We start from the raw sequence: 22,365 nt of genomic DNA, 5'->3' as shown, positions 1-22,365 counted from the left end.
ATTTTGCTATGATGATGGAGAGGTGCACGCCGAGGATGATAAAAATGAAAAATAGAATTTCTAGGGTGCGTACTCGGTTCACGTTGCCTCGTGAAAGAATGGCTCTAATACCAACTTGAGAAATATAATGCGTAAGAGAGAAATATAATGCGGTAGATATCTAGAATATCTTTAACACCGGCTGTACCGTGCCGTTCATGATCCGTCCTCATCGAGAAAACGTCCGGGAGACAATCGGACGAATACAAATGGTTAGCTCCCGCGAGCCCGAAAGATCGGTGACTTGTCTTTTTTTTTTTTCCCTCCTCGTTATTGAACGGTTCGAGCGGATGGATATATCTGCGATCTCATTGTCGGAGCAAAGGCAAAGCCCTAAAGCGAGTGCTCACCAGAACACGATGCTTTTTCAAGGCTTTTTTACTCAGTTAAGAGCCATTCTCCTAGTTTCGAGTCAACAAGAGCAGGCGCAGACCATGCAGTTCATCGAGCACGAAGAACAAGAAAAAGAAGAAGAAATCGCCATGGGTTCAATAAAAAATGAAGATAACCCCAGAAAAAGGGTTGGTCGCAGAATCAAAGGACTTGGCGTCACCGAGTGGATAACCCGGATGACCCATCATCAAGTCCTCTTTGGTTCTTGGTGGGGTGTTGCTTTCCTCTTCCTTTGGCTGGTCAAAAGGTCAAAAGCGACCCTGTTTTGTCCTCTTTTTCAGCTGGGGGTCGTGCTGGCGTTATCATTAGCGCTAATGAAATCGATTAAGGAGGAAGATTAATGATACGCGAAGGTTGGGGGCCCCGTGAGAAAAGTGCCGGCCTCTCTCTCACGAGTCTCTCCGCTGGGGTCGTTAGCATTACCTAACGCTTTCCACTTCACGGACACAATCATGGGACGGAAGGCCCACCCCGGGGGGGACAGCAGATTCGACGTCTTTCTTTGGTTCTGGTCGGCCAACAGACCGTCCGACTCTTGAAGGTTAATTTCCAAAGGGACGCACCGTCTCTTTGTTTCATCATAGAACTCGCCCCCCTCTCCTTTTGACCCTTTTAGGCAAAGGACGATTTGCCATTGAAATGAAACGCGATGGACAAGCCTAAGGCGAAAAACGTGGGAAGGCTTCAATTGAGAAGCTCGCTTGCGGGCAATGAACTCAGCTGCTTCGCGTCCGAAGCAAGAAGTCGTCGTGCATTAGCTCATGGTAGTGGATTTTAGGCTTCAATCTTTAGGCATTGCAAGGCTATAGCCGCCTGTAAGATATCGACCTTCTTCAAGTACGCGAGTGACCTCCTCGCATTGCTGATCAAAATGCAGTAAGCAGGCGATGAGAATGGACATGCCGTCTGGTAAAGAATGATAAAAGAGTTTTTTCAACACCGGATGGAGCTTGAAAGGCTTTTTGAACAGCTCCAGAATGGCCGGATCTGGTAGCCATCAACTGTAAACACAGCGGCGTTTGCCGTAGTGACAGCTGACAATGAATGCAATGGCTGCCAAAAACAAGCAAGAGCAATGCGCATAACAAAACCCAAAACCATGTTACATAAATCAAAAGTACGTGAGGCAAGTTACAAAGGAAGATGCATGTATCGAGTTCACTCTGTTTTATTTCGTTGATGCTGTGATCCTGTGACGCACAGATTGCAAGAACTGTCCTTGATGATTGGGCAATGGCATCGACATCTCCCAGATCCTGTACATGTAAAGGTACAGAACCAGTAAGATCTCGATGACTTGATTATAAAGGAAGAAACACCGCACAAATATAGCATAGCCTTGCTACTACAGCTTTGAAGCAGCACCCTTGTCCAAGAACCAAGTCAGCTCGCCCTCAGGCGAAACCATTTCAACAGGTAATTGCCCAGGAGAATTACTTTTACCCAATGCAGCATGCACTGCACCAGCTTTTCCAGCTCCAGCAACTACTAGCGCAATGTGTGCAGATGCGTTGATCACAGGGAAGGTAAAAGTAATTCTCTCTGGAGGTGGTTTCGGCGATTCCTTAATGAAGGCGACCCATTTCTTGTTTTCGTGGACAAGAGGATGACCAGGGAAAAGAGAGGCAACATGTCCATCGGGACCCATTCCCAGAAGCATGAGATCGAACTTTGGGAACCCACTTTCTGATGACGCTACTATGTTGCTCTTCACTAAATGCTTAATACATGTCTCATAATCATCCGCTGCACCCTCTGCCGACAAAGCGTCGTTAATTGCATAGACATTGCCAGGAAGTACCGGCACCTACAGTAGGGAAAGTAGCAAGAAAAATGGCTGGTCAGTCAAGAATCTTACAATTCAAAATGATCTCCCTTACAGCCAAAGAAATGTGCTGTATCTGTTTTCATACATGTCAACCTTAGAGACTGCACAAGAATTTTTCTTTTTCCTGATCACGTTCCGTAGATTATATGACTCATGCTCCTTTAGGTTCTTAATGCGAAGCTTAAGTTAATCAAGCATAAGATGGAGCCTCTGGATAGCCACTGATAGCAGGTAAAATAGAAAAAAACAGATGACCTAATAGATCAAAACTACTGAAGACATCTGCCAAAAACTAGGTCTGGAAACTATTTATGACAGAAACCGAGCACACAACATATCATCAAAGATGCATCACATCCACTTTCATCTGCACCAATACAGATACACCCAAGTAAGTAAGCACTCCCAATCAGCTAAATATACAATCATGCAATCCCAATTTAGTTGACTGAGCTCTCTCTTGAATTGTCAGTAGTGACCCTTAAAAAGCGGGTTGGGATTTGCTTTGCCTTATTCAATCCCAATTCATCCATTTGACCCGTTTCAATGCAAAAATGCACCTCGAAGTAACAGAGCTCAAAACCAATGGGTACCCTATCAACCTTAGAAAACGCTACTTGCTAGTGTAACATTCTGTGCAATCTAATGACAAGAAGTGTCTTCGGATGATCTAGCAAGAGGAATAACAGCAACAAGCATATCAACACACACCATCAGAGCATGAACTTTGCATTTTGGAGAAGTGTAAATGACATTAAGAATCGGCCTTTTAGAGAAAATAGACATACCTGTGATAGAAAGCCATTGTAAGCGAGCTTGTAGTTACTATCATCGTGATCCTTGGGCACAACTCTCTCATCCACCCAGAGAACGTGCCATTTCGACCAGTCCACCGAATCAATGTACGGCGCTTCAACTAGTTTCCTGAAATGCATCTCGCACAATAAGCCAAGCTCTTTCTAGTGTAAAGTAAATCAAAGACACATAATCAAACAACACTCCAATCTTGACCTTCTAATGGTATCGTAAAGCCACCAACTAATGGTGATTCTAATTCTTTATGCCAAAGATGATTAGCTATTTGACGCTGAAAGAGCCCAACTTCAGTGTCTAGTCAAGCACTATGCTTCAGAAATCTCGGTCTTGCTCACTAAACTAGCTCAACCACCCCCAAAGGCTACACAAATGGTGGCCTAAATCTCAACAGCAGTTGAAAAACAACTTTGAGTTACTAACCAAACGCACAAATCTTCAGCCAAACAAACTTGTTAAGTTCGTTTTCTTCCGCCATTCATCCACTGAAAAAATTTCACTGAGTTGTAATCTTCCTCAAGCCCTAATTCTTCGGTTTAGCAATCACTCCTCTAATTCCCTCCCACGAGTGACTGAACTGCCGAAAGTTAGATAAATTCCCTCGGAGTCCAGAAAGTTATTACCGCAAACACACAGAAAAGCCAATGAAAATCAGCTCCAAACCTGAGTGACTTGATCAACGAACCTCCGGACAAGACGACGCTGAACGCTCCTCTTTTCTCGACGAACTTAGCAGACAAATCAGCGGTGTACTTCGCCAGAGAAACAGCGAGATCCTCCTCGGTGTCGAACACCTCCACCTTCTTCTCACCGCTCTCGGTCGCGGTTCCGGCCATCGACGATTTCGCCCTGGAGCCGACGTTCCTCGAGCGAGTGCCGATCAGAGAGAGGCCTCCGAAATCGATGGAGAAGGCGAGCCGTTTCGGCGGCGATCGGGACGAGAGCGGCGACGCGCGCGAGAGGAGGAGGTGGCGTCCTGGGGAGAACGAGCGGAGCGAGGAGGAGAGAGAGGCCATGCGAAGTGGAGATTTATGGGGCATTTGGTGAGTTTGGTGGCGACGTGTTGGAGCGCGGGGCTTGACCTTTCGGTGGTGGCGGTGGTGGTGGGGAAGGTTTTAGGTGTCCGCGGCGAGTCGGCGACACTGACGGTGATGGCCGGCGAGGTTTTTGGCGACACGTGGGAGGGAAGGGTGAATTTCCGGTTTAAGTTACTGTTTTTTTTTTTTTGGGACTAACGACGAGTTTCAAGGGCTTTTTCGGTTTTTCCCTAGCGATCGACAGAAATGGGCACTTTCGTCGTAAAATTAGGGATACTAGGAGGACGCTCTAAAATCAACTTCTAAATAAAAGTAAAAGTAAAATTTTTTTTTTCAAAAATAAAAATATGAAGCTACGTAACTAAACTGATTTCTACTCTAAAAGCTCTTGTAGAGTAGAAATTTACTCCAGAAATGTTATCATGCGTGCTCGGGACATCCGATTCACATAACCTACGAACAAATTTCTATGTAAAAACACATAATCGGGACATCAATTCACGTCATTTATAAGATTTGATGAAGTAATTATGGCATCTCAATCAAATTTTCTTTTCCTTTCTCAAATATTCTCAACCGCTTATTTTGCATATATTGACGTTTTAATTCTTTGTTGTCCGTCCACAAAAAAAAAAAAAATTCTTTGTCATCTCTTGTATTTTTAATTTTTAATTTTGAAATTATTTTATCATTCCATATAAATGTGTACGATTTCTTTGCGTAATGTATTTTTTTTTTTTATAAATTTTTGGGTGACGTATAACTTTCTTGGTTGTGTATTACCATCCGCTTCTTTAATTTAAGCACTGTGATTTATGGATATATGGATATCGACAAATTAAAAGTTGAAAATTGACTTTTTTTTTCTTAAGTGAAAAAAAGCCTAAATTGGGCTAATTTATCTCCACCACTGCCCATTTTTGTTTTCCGCAATAGTTTACTTTATTAAGAAAAAAAAAACTATTGCCTTGTTTTATTAATCTAATTGACAATTTTTAAAAACAATAAAAACCAAAAAGCCGACTTAAAAGTAAGGGTGAGCAAGTCGGATCGACCGGATCGGGAACAGCCCGGACCGAACCAATGGTTCGATTCCCTGTTCCAAAGGGCGGCAATCCGATTCCCTGTTCCAGAGGTACATAACCGAACCGGATCATCCGGATCGGACCGATCAATTTTAATTTTTTTTTTTTACATTTACGAGGTCTCGTGCGGTTGAGATTTGGACCACATGTTTATTTCGCTGCTTCTATTGCCATGACTCCACCGAACAATACTGAATTATGCTCGGAAATTCTATCATCTCGTTTTTTTTTTTTTTTGAGAAAAACCTTCTATTTTAGAATCATTTCTTTGAAAATAATAACCTTGATAGTATTTGCTTAACTCCATTGGACTGCTCGATAACATGACCGAATCGGCAATCTGGTCTCCAGTTCATAAACTTGAGAACTGGCACTACTAGTCCAGTTCTCAGTTCTTGAGGAAAATCGGATCAAACCGAAAACCGCTCACCCCTGCTTAAAAGGACTGGTTAGCAATTGACAATTCTTATCCCGGTGCGGCGGTGAAAACTAAGAACTCCCTATCCCTCGTAAGAATATCCAAACCGAAGAACCAAACAGAGCCTACATCCAAAACCCTAGTCTCGGAAATTGCCTCGTATAAAACGAAAGCTCCACCTACATCAACAGAAGCTGGCACCGGAAAAGCGTCTCTCGGCCGCGCGAAAATGCAGATCTTCGTGAAAACCCTAACCGGCAAGACCATAACCCTCGAGGTCGAGTCTAGCGACACCATTGACAATGTCAAGGCCAAGATCCAGGACAAGGAGGGTACGTAAATTCCTGATTCTGGAAGTTCTCGATCGTTAGTGAATTCAGATGTTTGACGTTGTGCGTTTCTTTTTGAATGTTTTAGGAATCCCTCCGGACCAGCAGAGGTTGATCTTCGCCGGGAAGCAGCTCGAGGATGGCCGTACGCTGGCTGATTACAACATCCAGAAAGGTTTGCTCGTGTACCTGAGCTTGCTTTTGCGTTCTAGATAGCTAGATCGTAGCTTACTGAATTGGCCGTCGGGAGCTGTGTGCCTGTGTTTTCGAAACTTCAGCTGATTGTTGAAGGCGTCCAACTTTGGAGGATCGCTGAGTAGAATCTTATCTGTTAGGTATGCGATGATCACAGTGTTTTAAGCTCCGAATTAAGGTACATATATTCTGCTGTAATCTTTGCTGTGTTCGGGGAAAATGAAGGTTGAAGTGTTCTAACAATCTGTCCTTTTTCATACGCAAGAAAAGGACATCTATTGTTGGGTGAAAATTAATGATCAGACCTAACAAAGTGGATCTACGGTTTCTTTTACATGATAATCTGGCTGGTGTTGCTACATGCCAAGGAAAAAGGACGCAAATTATTCGCTTTGCGACTGATTTTTTTGTTTGGCACTAATGTGATCAATATTTAACTTGATGAAAACACAGCAATCGATAATAGGGCTCAGAAATATTTCTGGGCGTGTATGGATATCACGTTGAAATTTACTCGTGACCAAAATTCACGGTATGTTGGTTGCTCGCTGGTCATGGCTAGTCAGCTACAAGTAGGACTCTGCAAATTGGTGCGTTTTCTGTCTCCTTAAAATTAATGGACTGATCATCCTCATTGTTGCATTGTGCAGAATCAACTTTGCACTTGGTCCTAAGGCTTCGAGGAGGCATTATCGAGCCCTCATTGATGGCATTGGCCAGAAAATACAACCAGGACAAGATGATTTGTCGCAAGTAAGTAGACTTTTGACACAATGAATATCACGTGATTTTCATGCGCGACAGTTGCAATTGTTTATCCTCTATATCGCTCTCCTTGCATTTTTTGCAAAGGTGCAAGTAAGAAGTATGCTTTGGTATTGGAAATTTCCGGAACAGTGAATCCTGCTGCTGAATGATCTACCTGTTCAACTTTGCCTTAGTTTTTTAGGGGAAAAAAGATGGAATTCACCTATCAATTCAGGCATTTCTTTTTCCTCAGTTCCCTATATGACATTACATTAGTGAAGATAGATTATTAGAAATGGCAATTCATAAAATGACCTCCAGCGACAGGCATCTTTTCTCGCTCCATTGGCCTAGTCGAATGCTTCCTTGTAGTGTCCTTAGTTAGATGTGGTAGCCTTTAGTGAGATAAAAATGCATGTTTGGGTTGCTTCGGATTTTCTAATGCGGAATGCTTCTGGGCTACAGATGCTATGCTCGCCTCCACCCTCGCGCTGTCAACTGCAGGAAAAAGAAGTGCGGACACAGCAACCAGGTAGATAATTCAGTAATTCCATCAGTTGCTTTTGGTGTCTCTCTCTTTTCATCAGCCCCTCTCCATATTCATCTCTCTTTTTGGGCTAATTGTATTTGTCCATCTCGACTTCAATTGCAGCTGAGGCCAAAGAAGAAGATCAAGTAGATTGCTGATTTTGAAGGGCTTTGGCGTGCGTTTTGTTTGGTGCATTCCGACTCAGGAAGCTTAACTATTTCAATATATTCCGTGAGAAGCAGAACCTTTTTCGGTTACCGGTATTAGTAGTCACTGGCAGTACATTTGTGCCCAGCATTTCTATATTGCATCTCTCAATTTGATTCGAAGTGTTGGTAGAGTTTCAATCAAAGATCTCCTTTCTTCTGTACTATCTCTCGGAGTTTTGTTTGCAATCGAGGATGATCGTTATGATTGATGTATAATGAATTATAATGAATGTCGAGAACCATACAACCATAAGCACATTTGGAAGTGAAAATATATTATTCGCATCATTTAAGTATTTCCAACAAGAATGGTTGTGCCGACAAAGAAAACTGAACGTAAGAGGGAACGCACACACCCACATCGACACATACCAAGCACAAAGTTGGCCCCTGAACAAATAAACGAGCCCTATCCAGAGGAACTGCAACTGCCCAAAACAAGCGAGACAGCAGCAGGAACGTTTCAGCAGCTACTGCGGTTTTAAGCTCGTTACCCTTGCCTTTACCCATTCTTCTCTAAAATGAGAAATTCCCGTGCTCGAATGCCTTTTTTTTTTCTCTGCGGGGAGGGGGGGCGTCGAAGCTTGAACACCTTTAGCCCGTCCAACTTCAGATGAGCTGATGCTTTAGCAATTGGCGGCCTTCAGTCGCCGTCCCATTGAATTTTTCACTTCGTCTGAAAAATGTTTTGGATCATCTTCTTTGGAGATTCTTCCGCTGCGTTTTCTAACTGAAGCAACTCGCTGCCACTGAGGCGCCAACCTAGAGCGCCCAAGTTTTCCTCGGCCTGCTCCACTGTCTTAACTCCCGGTATCGGAATTGCGCCCTTACAGATGCACCAGTTTATAGCAACCTGCTCACGGAACAATCTCCCATTACCAACAGGGCAAGTCCAATAAGATCAGGGGACAACGGTAGATAACCGGGCAATCCTCTTTTCGAAGCCAGACTGGCCAGATCACGAGAAGGAACAGCTTATGGCAGAGGTTAAGAATTCACAAGAAGGAAGATTCATAGCAGTTTACCTGAGGTATGGTTTTTTGCCGCCTTTGCGCGATATCTTCTAGCGAAGATAACAAGGGCTTCAGTCCAGGAAGAATTTGTCGGAACAGGAATGAACTGTGACGATTACGCAACTCATGAGGAGATAGCAGAGACTTGCATAAATAAGCAATTTTTACCAAAGTCAGTTCACCAAAATCTTAAGGTGAAGTAATGGAACTTCCATACCGGGGACCCCGTGGTAGTTTGGAACGTGTGTACTTTCCTGTCAGCATTCCAAGTCCCAGAGGACTATAAGCAATCAAACGGATCCCCAAAGAATCACATATCTTCTTTATCTCAAACTGATCTTCTCCCATGCTAAGCAATGAAAACTGGACCTGCGAGCACAAACGTGATCATGATCCAAAGTCTAGGCGAGAGCCGATTGCCGCACAATGATGAGCTCCCCGAACCCATCTCGGAAAAGCTTTAACAGACAACAAATTGGAAAAGTATTCAAATTCGATCTAGAGCTTCACATTCACCTGAGCACAACTTAGAGGAATGCCTCGGGCTGTGAGGTACTCGTGAATCTTTACTAGCTGCTTTGGTCCATAATTGCTCACCCCGACCGCTCGAACTAAACCCTAAATTATCGCGGCAAGTTGTAGGAACTTGAAAGTAGTACATAACTGGGAAAGATTTCACGGCTTAAGAGTGAATCACGATAACCTTTTCATACATTGCCACTAAACCATCCCAGAGGGCTAACTCCTGAAGAGGGGCGTAATTTGCAGTCGACCAATGCAATTGTCCGATTCCAATTTGCTCGATCTGCAGTCGCTCCATAGAGGCCCTGAAACGATCCACATACTCGTCATGATTCTTCTTGAGAAGCCAAAGTACAGAGAGGACCGGGACTTCCTTCTCCATCCCCGCTCCCTCATTCTTTGAGTTGCCATACGGAAGAAATGAGCATTGTCTTTTTCATAGAGCATAAGAGTGAGCGCGACATACTTGCACGCGTCCACGAACTGGCCAGGCGTAAGTCGCCAGGGGTAGGCAGCAAACTTTGTAGCTATCACGATCTCGTCTTGTCCCTGCTCTTTCCCTACTAATGCATGGAAGTGATTCAACCAGTTGGATGAATCGGATCAGAGAAAGAGAAACTATTCGAGCAAAGCATTTTCGGACAACTTCGGTTGAGATTTCAATTAGCAATCTGCAAGTGTGATGCAATTTTACAGTTTCATGGAGCTGATATCTCTCAGCATTGCAGTTGACATTTTCGTGTAGTTTCACATTTTAATGGAAAGAACATTTGGTCTCCACCTTCACTAACCCATTAAAAGCAATCACTTAGACAGGAAATCAGCTAATTACAGACTCATTATAAGGATTATCTTCCTCGAAATGATCAGGTAAACAACACCAAAGCTTCACTCATTCAAGCATGGCAATTCGATCCCCTCAAACGTGCAAAGTTTCACATTCATCCATTCCAGAGAGAGAGAGAGAGAGACCTTGAAGGTCTTTGATGAACTTCCCCAGGAGCTTCTCGCTCTGCCCATTCAACCTACCAGTGCCGTAAGAATCGGCCGTATCGAATAGATTGACCCCATTCTCAACAGCCAAATTGAAGACCCTTTGAAGATCAGAGTCCATCGATTCTTGATAACCCCACAGGAGCTGATTCCCCCATGCCCACGTCCCAAACCCCATTGGAGACACGCTCAGCGGGCCCATCTTCACCTAAGCTCCGCACCAATTTCAAACGCTTCAGCAAATCCTTACAGAAAAGAAAGAGTTGGGCATCGCGTTTACCTTTTTCCGATTCTGCCATGGCCAAAAAGGAGGGAGCTTGAGGGACTTGAGGAGTGAGGAAGGAACAGAGGCCTCGCTTTGAGGAGTGAAGCTCGAGGGGCTAAAATACGCCGAGGGTGTTAATAATGTCAGGGTGGAGGACGCCATTAACATTCACAGCTGCTTGCTTCTCTGCTGTTCAGTTCATCGTCCGCCTCATGCTGTGTTCCGTGCTCGTTGTGTGGTTAGAAAATGGGATCCGCAGGCTCCTATTGGATATTACAAGTATGGTTGTTCAGATGATATTCTGACCTGTTTAATCTTTATGAAGTGGATGCGTCCGACGGTCAGTTGGCAACGGATTGGCTCTAACCCATTATGGCTCGCTGACACCGAGCCATTAAGTTAAAACATATGCCCACAATAAAAAAAAACTATCAAACTTTACCAATTAAGTTCATCCGATCAATTTTGATCTGAAATTACTGATGAGGACGCCGGCAATCTTACGTGATATAATCGGCACCGACGTGAATAATTTTTAATAATACTTAAATATCTTTTTTCTTAGTTTCTTTCCATTTTTCTTCCTTTAGTCGGTAGTTGACCACCGACCATGGCGAGCGAGGGTCGTCGTCTCTCGCCACAGGCGAGGCCCAGCTGGACGAGGACGAACCCCAGCAAGGGCTCCCCTCCCTAGATCCGGCCTTGGCAAGAGGCTAATGCTCGCCGGGCCAATTTTGATCGGAAATTTCAAGGCATCAAACGAGAAAAACGAGCACGCTTCATCAGTGGGTGGCGATTATATCCGCAACCTAAAGATGTATGATCGTTTACTCAATTTTGAACGTGTCCACGTTATCTATCGTCCATTCCAAATCGGGCATTTGATTCTTTTTTCCTTTGGGTCTTTTCTGTTATTCTTGCATGCTGCCTCACCTTCGTGGCACTATCCCGCATTTTTTTTTTTTTAAGGTGGTCTTGATCGAAGTTGGTATTTGTACAAATTCATAAATTTTTTGAAAGGTTTATGATTGAATTGACTAAAATAAAATAGGTTTAGGATTTTTTCGAAAAGAACTTTCCGATGCAATGAAATTCACAATTCAAAATACAATTCCTAGAAAAGGATCAAAACGACACCTGTAAATCTTTTTTATTTTTTTGGGTCAAAGTATCATTTCATTCGATCCCTCGACTGCCAAATGTTTTTTGGTCGTGATGTTAACCAAATGTTGGTTTAGTTCAAAATTGACAAGATCCATCGACCCAAATTGAAGTTGTATGGACACAGAGACTAGTCCTTCTTGGGGCTACTAGTGCTTCCATGCTCAGAGCTCGAGCCACCAGGAACTGAGCATGAACCGCTGCTATTGTTGCTGTCGTCGCTACCGTGGCCGACACCCGCGTCTCTGCCGTTTCGTCTGTCATAGAGGTTGACCAGAGCAAAGCAAAGCCTGTTGCAACAGTCTGTCGGAATCAACTCGGAACGACCAGATTTGATTCCTGTCGCCCGCTCTCAGCTTGTTCTCCAAAGCAAAGTTGTTCCAACCGGACCTGAAGATGTAGATCAACGATGGTTTCGCTTTGTCCCTACTACCCATCTCCAACAACGCGAATTTCAACACCCCTTTTTGCTTCGGGCCGATCACGCACACGTCTATCGCGTTCTGCACTTTCCCCGACTCGGCTTTCTTCGTCTCTGAGAAAGCTTGGATCGCGGACTTGGTTCTTGGGAATCAACAGGCGACATATATGTCTATCCATGTCCATCCGCGGCAGCTCGTTCTCAATCACTAGCTTGACCTCTTTCCCGCCCATGCGATCGATTCGGTCTTTGAATTCCTGAGGCATATCCACCGGCGGATCACAAGGGGCCGGCGGACTCCCCTTACTTTTCCTGCTGCTGCCCTCTCCTGCTTTTGGGGTGAGGCCGACCTTTCCCTTAGTACCGCAACTCTTCTCTTCTCCCAAACTCCATTCCCGGTTGCGGCTGAGCCACGAGCCCAATTCCCTCTTCGGCAACTTCTTTCCAGGGCCGGAGGCGGTGCTGCACGTCCCCACCCGAGAGTGTTCCTTCCATCGCTTTCCTCTTTCCTTCTGCTCTCCCCGGGTTACCAATGACCAACTTGTTACTCCCACCGGCCCTTTCCAGGATTTCTCCTTTCCTTGGCGCACCTGTCGAAGTCGTGGCCGCCGGCTCACGGCTCTCTCCTCCGCAGGACGACAGTTCTCTTTGGTGTTTGCTTTGAGCTACTTGGGCGAATGCCGTGAGCATTGACCCGAGCGAATCGCCCATGGGATGTCCCTCGAAGTCTTCGCGGAACAGCCATTTCCTCTGATCCCTCCAACCCTCCATTGAGGACAATCTCTTCTTGATGCATAACAATCGATTCGAACAGATCTTTTCTTCGAGGTTTCTGAATCGAAATAGTTCAGTGCCAAGTCTAAGAGTGCGAAAATAATCTAGGCATTTGAGAAGCTAATAGTGTAACATAACTGTGCAATATCAACCGCAAATGTTATGAATGACAAACTATATTTAGCAATCATAGCGGGATTCACCTATGATGTTATGGCTAGCATTTCACTATTACACTGTCATACTATCATGATAGTAAGGTCGAAATTTGAGAAGCTAACATTGTACAGTATAACAGAAAACTAAGTCGAAAGAATGAAAGAAACAAACAAACAAGTTTCCTAATGTAGTCGTAGCATACTAGGATTTCCCGAGCTTTATGGGATAACTATCTCGCTAATTAACACTATCACAAACCATTTTTCTCTAACTTATCTCAAAATTCAGTTCCAAAAGAGTTATCCAGACCAATATTGTGATGTCCTGAAATTTCAACATCCGTAAAAAAATTATAAATTCCAGCGTGGAAAATAAATTTGGATTTTGAGGATTTAAGAGAGGATGATTAGTCGTTCGAAACGTTCGTCGAGAAAAAGTCAAGTTTGAATAGTCAAACTTTGATTTGTAATACCACGGACTCGTCGGCGCAAATCCAATTTTATCCGAACCCTAAATGCGAAAATCTCGATTTTACCCTCAATAGATTGAGCTAAATGACCGTTCGAGGTCGATTTGTTAAATTACCATTTTGCTTCTAAGTTTTATTTGTGTAAAACAAAATTATTAATGTTTATTTTGAATTAGTGAGTCCCATTTCTCATTTTCATTATTCGGCCGCCATTCCCCCAAAAATTTGTGCAGCCACCCCACTTTAGCTAAGGTGACATCATTGCCCACCTCATCACCCTCTTCCCCAAATTTTATCTTTTTTGACTTTTCTCCCCCACTTCCTGGCCAAGTTTCCCCCTCCCCACGTTTTTTTCTTCTTTTCTCTCTCTCAGCTTTCCCCCCTCCCCCACGACGTGACCCCACTCCTCTCTCTCTCTTTCTTCTTCTCCTTCTTCTTTTCCTTTCGTGCGCGAGCAGACCCCCCAAAATCTGCACGACCACCCACCCAGTTGCCGTTTTGCGCCGCGCCAACTTCGGTTCGACGCCGTTGGTCTGCTTGATACTCGCGAGGCCGCTGGCCCGAGGGCCAACGTGGCTTGCGCCGCCGCACCAAACTCTATCCGACCCAGATCCGGCCGTCGCCAGTCCCGAACCGCCATTGCGGCCCAACCGCGTCGTGACCCGACGCCGCTGTCTCGAGTTTCCCAAACGCCAGCCCACTGACTCGACTCCTCGACGTCCGCCCGATCACTCCCTAGCTTCTGCTCAGTCCCGACGATGAACCACAGCCCACGTTCCCTCGCTTTTGTGACGCCGCAATCCCAACCTCCACTGTTCGTCACTTCCATCAGCCACCCGAGACCTAAACAGTGTAGTCCCAAATCCGAAAATAACCGAGGACCTGAGAATGTGCTAGCTCCGACGCTTAAATCCGTGACGCGGCGCTAACCCGAGGATCCGAATCACCCGAACCGAAATTCTGACCGATAACCCCTAAACCCGAACCTTATCTTTGTTCAGCCACCGTGTAGTTGCCTCATTGCCGCCGCGGTTCCGACCCAAGGTTGAGCCAACCCAAAGTCGCACGTGGACACGACCCGATACGGGAGTTTGTAATGTGATCCCAGAATCCGACTCGATATCGAACGCAGGAGTGGTGAGTTAACCCCTAAACTACGAATAGGGTGTTAACTGCGTTTAAGGATAGATTTAATATTATTAACTTCTAATTAGATTTTTTTAGCTGGGACCGGATAATTTAATTGCATGAGATCGAATTACTTGCGTGAAGCTGAGTCAGCTAAATATTTTGGTATTACTAATGGAAGTCTGGATTAGTTAATCGAGATTGATTGATTAAATGTGATCGAGATAATTAATTACGTTAATTAATTATTATTATACGATTATTATTATTATTGGGCGATTATTGTATTATTATTGGGTGATTGTATAATGGCTGCTACTTGTCTGGATTGATGTGAGTGATCACCCTGTTTATGGTTGCAAAATCTTGTGGATGATTTGTATATCTATATGACCACGTGTGGACTGAATTTTGAGCATAAAAATGGCCTCGAGCCAAGTTTTGAACACGACTGTTTGTTAGTGCATTGAATTAAATGCAAAGATAAGAATTGGCTTGATTATCCGGTGTGCTTGTGTAGTCATATGATGAGATTATACCGTGCAAGTCGTACGGTTTCCTAGTAAGTTCGTACCGTGCTAGTCGTACGGAATAACATGACTTATTAGACGCCGGTCGCAGCTTGTGAAGGACCGAAGCCCCTACAAGGATTTTTGGTAGTTTCGTGTCGTGCCAATCGTACGAATTTTATGGACTATCGGACGCCGTCGCCGGAAGTAAGGGACGAAGCCTGGTCATGCCGGTAGACACCGCTAGTCATAGTGTTAAGCCACACTAGTCGTGTACGCTGGGCCCGATGGTCTCTAATAACCGGAACATGTGTGATACATTATGTATGAGATTGTGATGAGTGTTACGGTTGAGTGCCTTGGTTTATATGTTATTGGTTGTTATGCTACGAACTGTTCGTCATGTGAACCAAGGCGGGGTAAGTTTGCATGTGATTGAAGATTCACCGTGATATTGTACTTGGCCATGTGGTAGATATAGCGTGGCGTGAGTCACGCCACGCTATTGATCTGTTATCAATATTATCCCGCATGTTTAGGCTGCCTTGAGCAAGTCAATGTCCTACTCGGACTTAGGCGTTGACTCACGGAGATTTTATATCTCACCCGTTATTGTTAACCATTTTTCAGGCCTTAACTATAGGAAGCTAGAAGTGAGCGTGACTTCTTTTTGAGTAGCATGAAGTAGTGTTAACCCCCAACCCCGAACTGATATTTTTTTTTAGAACTGTAGAAAGTGGCCCGGAGGTAGGGCTTGTATGTACGTACTTCCCAGGATTAACAAGATAATTAAATAAAAGTGATTTTTGGTTAGTATTGATTGATTTGACTTCTTACTATTCTATCACTGCTTTTAATTTATTTGTTTGGGGATATTGCACGTTCCGCATGCGTTATTATTAAGATAAAAATAATGGGTCGATGACGTGCTTGGGACGTCGTCCATTTTGACCTAAGGCGTTTTGGTAGGGTTGTTGCGGGTCCGGGAATCGGGGCATGACAAATATCGTTGTTACATTAAGCTGCAACGGATTATTTTTCACAGCTTGTTGGTTGTTTTTGTCCGTATAAAAGTAAACAATATACCATTTTAGTCTTAAAAAAATATGAAAAAAAGATTATAGAGGATTCTATTGGTGGGTATTCAACTGCTATGAAAGTTTTTAAATGTTTCGAATTAAATGAGAGTTTTTTTCGAAATAAAAACGTCAAACCCATACTTGACCAACCGACTAATTTGATTTATCTCATGACCAGGTAGGGCGAGTGATTATGGTGTCTGGCACGACTTCAAAGACTGCCGTGCAAGCAATTTAACGCCGCAATTTGAAAACGCAGAAAAAAGGAGGAGGACGAATTCAAGGAAATACTACAAGTTAGAGGATTACGATATGAAGTGGCATTAATTATTAGAGTTTTCGCTTATGTTAATTGATATTGTAATATACCGTTTACGGAGTTGGCATAATAAGGTAAAATAGAATGACTCTTAACCAGTCTAATATGAATTTGACATTGTGTGGGCCGAGTTAAGCCCTGCTCATGATGAGAGGAGCCAAGCTGAAAACTTTATAAATAACGTTCAAGTCCCTCCTTATGGCTCTAACGAACTCATAACACGTCGCATGAGGAACGTATACGGACAAGCATAGTTGAGGGGCTATCTCATTGAGTAGCCAATGATACAGAGAGTAATAGAGGGCTATCTCATTGAGCCAGGGATACGGAGGGTAACAGAGGAGAAGAACTTGAACTCGGATCATCGTGATTCCGCCTAAAGCAATATGGATTCGAAATTAGGTGCACAAATTCCTTTAAACTATTACCGTGTTTCTATATTCTAGCTATGTTAATCCTGGGATTGCCGACATAAGATTATAGCGGCTTACATCAATGGCTTGATTCAGAACAGGAACACTCAAACCTGGGTTTTGATCTAGACAAACGTTTTGTGACAGCCCCTAGGCCTGCTTCCCGACCAAAACTATCCACAAGAACGTCAGCCAAGGATTGCTGAGAACTCACAAGATGCTCCCAGATAGGAATGATTGAACTTAGGCTAACCAGAACATACGTCGCCTGCGATGCCATGTCGTCTAGTAAATCGAATATAGTTAAAGTTTAGTACCCTTAACGATGTTCGTTAGTTATTCAGAGTTCTTTAGGTTAGCGAAATGGTAATAGCAGCCAAGAAATGCATGCAGAAAACAGCAAGAACCAACTGCTAAATGCAAATGCAAATGCAAATGCCTCAACATGTCTTTACATGTCCACTGTACTAACATCACAAAAGAAGTCCATGCTTCGAGCTCTGAAATTCACCTCATTTCCCTCATCTGCGATGCCTCTATTACCAAGCGGTCTCTTCGTCTCTGTTCGAGTAGGACCATTTACCCCACCAGCTAACCCCCGTTCTGTACAATGTTTTCGCTGCTGCTGAGACCCCGATGTTACGCTGAATCCCGAAAGTTCAATCGCCTAGGCGACCCCTTCTCAGGTCCAGAAGTTCCACCACGGCGCAACGTTGCTGCAAGGGTAGTCTAACATGTCATTCGAACCAAAGTTGCTCCATTTCTCTGGCAATGCCATGGAACAATTCTCTTCACCCCCGCTTAGATGTTCCTGCACGTCTTCCGCGGACTTCTCCGTCTCGTTTAATTGGTCATCTGGTGAGGTGACAATCAAACTCCGATCGAAAGATTCGCGTAGCCGAATTGGGTTGGCTTCGTTCTCGCAATTAGTATCTTCATCCTCCAAATTGCTAGTCTCTCCGCAGACCCTGCCCCCACCTTGGCTTTTATCTAACATGCCACTCAACTTCTGCAACTGTAAATGACCAAAGAAGGCTGTCATTGTGAGGTTTATACTTCTCTCCAGAACAACTTGTTTCCTAAAGCACTACGGAATTGTCACTTATGTGGTCATAGTTCATGCAGACTTCATCTAGTGCTCAAGATTGAAATCATTTGGAGATTAGCTTTCATCAATCATTGCCTAAGAAATGAAGTCGATCTCTCCTTTTATTCAAAATTCTTTGCCCTGATGTGATTTCTCCAGGACCATAATCGGAAGGATCAATATCAGCAATTAGCCAGGAATTAAACAAAGGAGGGGATTAGTGACTAACTACCTCTTTCTCCAAATCCTGTTTTTCTGTCTTCAAAGACTCGAACTCAGCCAACAGCTTCTCATAGCTGGCTCTCAGCACCCTGTACTCTTGCTCGACCTGCTTCGACTTCCACCGCGCCCTCCTGTTCTGGAACCATATCGCCACCTGCCGCGGCTCCAGCCCGAGCTCCCGCGCAAGCTCCACCTTCCGCCTCGGGTCGGGCTTTGCCTCGGACTCGAACATGGTCTCCAGCAGCCTGATCTGCTCGTCGCTGAACCCCTTCTTCAGGTTCTTGCTCTTGCCCATCTTCTTCTTCTTCATGTTCCCAGCCGCAGAAACCTCGCTCCTCTCCATCTCCGGCAGCACCCTCGGTGCCACCCAACAGCAGAGACTACACTACAGAACGTCTTGGGTAAGCGAGAGAAGCTACTTATGGAGTTTGATGTTAACAGAGGAGTGAGTGCTGATTTGATATGTCTTTCCAAAAAACAAAAGAGTATGGGCTAACGTGGGCTTTAGTAGTATAGCTGTGGAGGGAGGATTTTCCCTTTGACATGATTTGGATCAATTGCTTTCCGGGTGATGAAGACGTGCGATTGATTATAGGATTGTTTTTTCATCCAAAGCCAACCGGGTCAATATCGTATTGCAGTGATCTTTCTTACATTATTCTTTGTAATGTCGCCTTTGTGGTAGTCGCTATCTATCTCCTCTTCTTTTCCATTCTGGTGCTAGTAGTTGTACCTCACTGTTTGATTATCATGAACCACTTGAGCTACGTCATGGAATGAAAAAGGAAAGGAAAAAACAAAGCTTGATCACCACCATGGAAGCAGAAAAAATCTCAGTCTTCCCTTTGACAGCTTTTCTGGGATCGAAGCGGGAGGTTTGTTTCCGTCACTGGAAACTCCAGTAAGATCGATCCGAAAGATGGGATCTTCACGCCGAACTATGAATCTATCTAGGTGCTTATGGTGTAATCGGCACGGATGAATTATACTGCACATTCGATTCGAGAGACCTGGCTAATTGAAGAAAAATTGCCGCCTTGAACTCGCGTTAGTTAACGTATATCTTCTCGTTCTTCCGTCACCGAGATGCCAACAAAGGCGGAGAATGGAGACGAATGCGAGGAAAGCCAAGAACGCATTCATCAATCAACATCAAGCTCAATGTGAACTCTCCTGAGTAAAGCAGCCACTTGGCTAGTACACGTTTGAATGCGGATTTACTCAACAGTCGCGTCTCACCTAATCGAGAGATTACGACGTTCCAAAACGATAAGGATCGAATCCGCCAGGGGGGACGACCCCCGCGCTAGCGTTTTCCTACTTCGATCCTACACGAACCCACGCATCCGAGTTCGGTGAGGTTCTCGGGCATTAGAGTCGCGTTTACGTGGCCGAGCCGTCCCGGCCGCCTTAATCTTCCCAACATCGGGCAATTGCGGGTGAGAAACGAGCGCAGCCGGGGAAAGATTAACGGGGTCTTCTGTCATTTCCTCCAATCAAAGACGTCAAGCAGAGAAACATCTTTGTGCTCGGTCATCACATCATCCGGGGAACGAAGATGGTGTTCATCATCGTTTAGTCTTCGCTACAACTCAGGAGTTGGTCCCTTTCGGGTCGCCTAATAGCGACAAACGACCTGTCGGATTTGTCAAGTTGAGAGTGGTTTACAAGTTTCTTCACCCTGGGAAAAGATAAGAGAGGAGGGAGCCAGCGAGCCACTGCGGGAAAGCACAGCGTTTGCAATCATGATCAATCATCATCGTCCGCAGCGGGGCACAGTAGCTCGGGGGCCAAAGCTGACTTCACATCGGCCCGGGTTTTGGAATTTCCCCGTGCGATTAGAACATCGTTCGGTCAGATTCAGGGTTCAGAATCGCGCGGGGGGGCCCACGAGAGCTCAGGCTGAAGAGGCTGATCTGGCGAACTTCGCTTGTCAGGGCATGGTTTGTATGGTGGTGGGGACGTCCGTGTCGTGGGGACTGCTAGGTGGCTCCCGAAGCCGTGTACGAGGCTCGCTCCCTTCTGGATGTTGGTCGCTCCACCACGCCGCGGATGCCACCTGTGCGCGCCCGAGATTAGGTCGGGCCTGGGTCGTCGACACGGATAGCCACGTGACTAGAGCGCGGGGGTATTACTAGGCAGATGAGGATCATTGTCAATATCGATGAACATCGGTAATCGTTACTGGCCGGTTGTCGATATGCGGCGGCGACGTATGGTTAATGATGTTCGACAAAGGCATCGATTTAGAAGGGACGACGGATTACCGGTCGAGATAATCACGAAAAAGGTCGGATGCCTATAGGGCGTCGGGGATGCAGTTATGAGTAGTTTGAAGTCTGGTGGAGTGACCAAAACACGACCACAAGGAAGCAACCACTTGAAGACAAAATCGTGGCATATGAGATTATGGCACAACCACCGTGAATACCATCGTACGTCTACTGAAGATCCATGCGCGCGAACAAACATTTTTCACTATCTTTTAGCTATTTTTACTTTCCTGCACGGTAGTTTCGGTGAAAACTCGCGTGTTCGATTGAATTCCGATGTACTTCTTGGCTGGAGTTTCTAGATCCGCTTCTGTCGATTAAATTTCGGCAGGGTTTTTGTACATGCAATTCCATTTGGAATACACTTGTCGTTGATTCGGATTGACCTGTGATATTTCATGTCCGAAATACCATAGAAAATGTCTCGACGACTTTCGACGAAAGATATTTCATCGCGGAATCCAATTCTCATGGAACACCGCTCATTCAAATGCTCGAAACATCATGTGTGCTTATTACGTTAACTCAAGGGTGTCACAATATGGCATCAGAGTGATAGCCCTCCAATAGCTGTGTGATTCGGGGACATAACGTCGAAGCTGGTAGGCCCGAAACGATTTGGTCTGACAAGGATGAAGAGTGTTTGCCGGAGGTCGGAGGGTCTGAACAAGAAGTATGACTACTAAACAAGAAGGAATGAATGGACCGAATTGTGCATCGTACAAGAAGGCATCAATGGATCGAGTTGCGCATCAAGCGAAGGGAGAGCGTTCTTAAGGGTATAAACGTGAAACTGGAATTACTCGTAAAAAGAGCGTTTAGACAGAATATTAATGTCTGTCTAGCAATAGTTTTTCTCTCAATGGGAAGGGGCTAAAAGTGCCCATTCTTTTGGGCCCATCCATCAAACTCACAAGGCTAGTTCTTAGACAATTGGAGAGCTAGCAATTATTATCGATTCGTGTCTGCTTCGAGTCAGGTCGGGGACATGCCGTTACGAATTCTTACTTCTCTCGACAGCTTCGTGTCGGTTTTCCGGTCGTGTTCTCACACCATGTCCGGAATGGGCCGTCCATCGGACGCAGTCTCGAGGGAGCCGGTGCGAAATAGAAATTGATATTTCATTTTGTCTACAGGACTAATGTTTTTGGGAATCTATGTCCGAGTCACAAAGATTAAAGTGAGGAGCGCGTTCGATTAAAGAAATTTAAATAAAAAATACTAATGTTGAAAGTGGAGTGCGAGTGGTTCCCCATTTTCATGGAGTAAGGGCTCCAGTTCATCATTTGCTTTTGACAAAGATCTCCTTTTCATTCTGGGTCGACCAAAAAAAAAATTCTGGGTCATCCCATTTTGTGGGTGAGTAACGACTCCACGGTTCGGTTAAGCAAAAGAATCTATCTTTTAAAAATAGACGAGAGGAGGTTTTTTTTTTAAAGAGGTAAAATCGCCCGATCAATCCTAAGTCGAATGTCGATCCAATCGTAAACTTTCTGTTTATGCCCAATTAGTTCTAAACATCTTCGCGAAAATTTCATGGTAATCCTTTTGGCCAATTTTTACCGGAAACCGCTGACGTTACGATCCAGTCGTCAACGTTAATCCTAAGGGGGTGTGCTGCCACGTCAGCAATTTCCGGCGGAATTTGGTCGGAATAACTATATTGGAGTTCCTCGTGAGGGTTTAGGGCTAAATGGGCAAAAATGAAAAGTTCACGTCAAATTTTTTTTTTTTAATTTCTACTTAGTGCATAACATCATATTACGTCATGAGCGAGTCGATAAGGATATACATTAGAATCTGTTGTTATTGAATTCGGGGGGGACGCATATGACCTAATATGAAAGCTCTAGAAAATGACTTGCTCCCAGCAACTTCTCAAATTTTTTTATTGTTCGGATCCATCAACTTCTCAATTTAAATACTCCATTTATTT

General features: G+C 44.6%; 4 protein-coding genes across 7 annotated transcripts; 1 reads left to right on the top strand and 3 right to left on the bottom strand.

Annotated features, from left to right (window-relative positions):
* Nucleotides 1-1,514: 1,514 nt before the first annotated feature.
* LOC115742242 (probable 6-phosphogluconolactonase 4, chloroplastic) lies at nt 1,515-4,256 on the bottom strand. The gene is made up of 3 exons (XM_030676402.2): nt 3,737-4,256; nt 3,049-3,184; nt 1,515-2,239 (listed from the first exon to the last, which is right to left on the bottom strand). Exons 1-3 carry the CDS (start codon nt 4,111-4,113, stop codon nt 1,778-1,780), a joined length of 975 nt encoding a protein of 324 aa, XP_030532262.1. The 5' UTR covers nt 4,114-4,256; the 3' UTR covers nt 1,515-1,777.
* Nucleotides 4,257-5,784: 1,528 nt separating this feature from the next.
* LOC115742246 (ubiquitin-60S ribosomal protein L40) lies at nt 5,785-7,783 on the top strand. The gene is made up of 5 exons (XM_030676408.2): nt 5,785-5,945; nt 6,031-6,117; nt 6,788-6,890; nt 7,350-7,416; nt 7,537-7,783. Exons 1-5 carry the CDS (start codon nt 5,843-5,845, stop codon nt 7,561-7,563), a joined length of 387 nt encoding a protein of 128 aa, XP_030532268.1. The 5' UTR covers nt 5,785-5,842; the 3' UTR covers nt 7,564-7,783.
* Nucleotides 7,784-8,185: 402 nt separating this feature from the next.
* On the bottom strand, nt 8,186-10,731 carry LOC115742240 (pyridoxal reductase, chloroplastic). 4 transcript variants are annotated; one of them, XM_048271537.1, is made up of 8 exons: nt 10,431-10,728; nt 10,130-10,358; nt 9,624-9,717; nt 9,339-9,462; nt 9,152-9,253; nt 8,847-9,004; nt 8,648-8,744; nt 8,186-8,475 (listed from the first exon to the last, which is right to left on the bottom strand). In XM_048271537.1, exons 1-8 carry the CDS (start codon nt 10,581-10,583, stop codon nt 8,290-8,292), a joined length of 1,143 nt encoding a protein of 380 aa, XP_048127494.1. In that variant the 5' UTR covers nt 10,584-10,728; the 3' UTR covers nt 8,186-8,289. The 4 variants fall into 4 exon arrangements, with proteins under 4 accessions (XP_048127494.1, XP_030532261.1, XP_048127495.1 ...); XM_030676401.2 differs by having other exon boundaries at nt 8,648-8,741; nt 8,853-9,004; nt 10,431-10,723; XM_048271538.1 differs by having other exon boundaries at nt 8,333-8,504; nt 10,431-10,731.
* A 6,538-nt stretch (nt 10,732-17,269) lies between these two features.
* LOC115742243 (homeobox-leucine zipper protein ATHB-12-like) lies at nt 17,270-18,640 on the bottom strand. Its single transcript, XM_030676403.2, has 2 exons — nt 18,167-18,640; nt 17,270-17,862 (listed from the first exon to the last, which is right to left on the bottom strand). The coding sequence occupies exons 1-2, from the start codon at nt 18,497-18,499 to the stop codon at nt 17,530-17,532; spliced, it is 666 nt and encodes a 221-aa protein (XP_030532263.1). The 5' UTR covers nt 18,500-18,640; the 3' UTR covers nt 17,270-17,529.
* Between the last annotated feature and the right edge of the window lie 3,725 nt (nt 18,641-22,365).

The sequence above is a fragment of the Rhodamnia argentea genome, chromosome 10 (genome assembly GCF_020921035.1).
Source record: "Rhodamnia argentea isolate NSW1041297 chromosome 10, ASM2092103v1, whole genome shotgun sequence".
In the NCBI taxonomy this organism is placed as follows: domain Eukaryota; kingdom Viridiplantae; phylum Streptophyta; class Magnoliopsida; order Myrtales; family Myrtaceae; genus Rhodamnia; species Rhodamnia argentea.
Note: the sequence above shows the minus strand (reverse complement) of the source record. Positions and strands in the feature narration are given on the sequence as shown.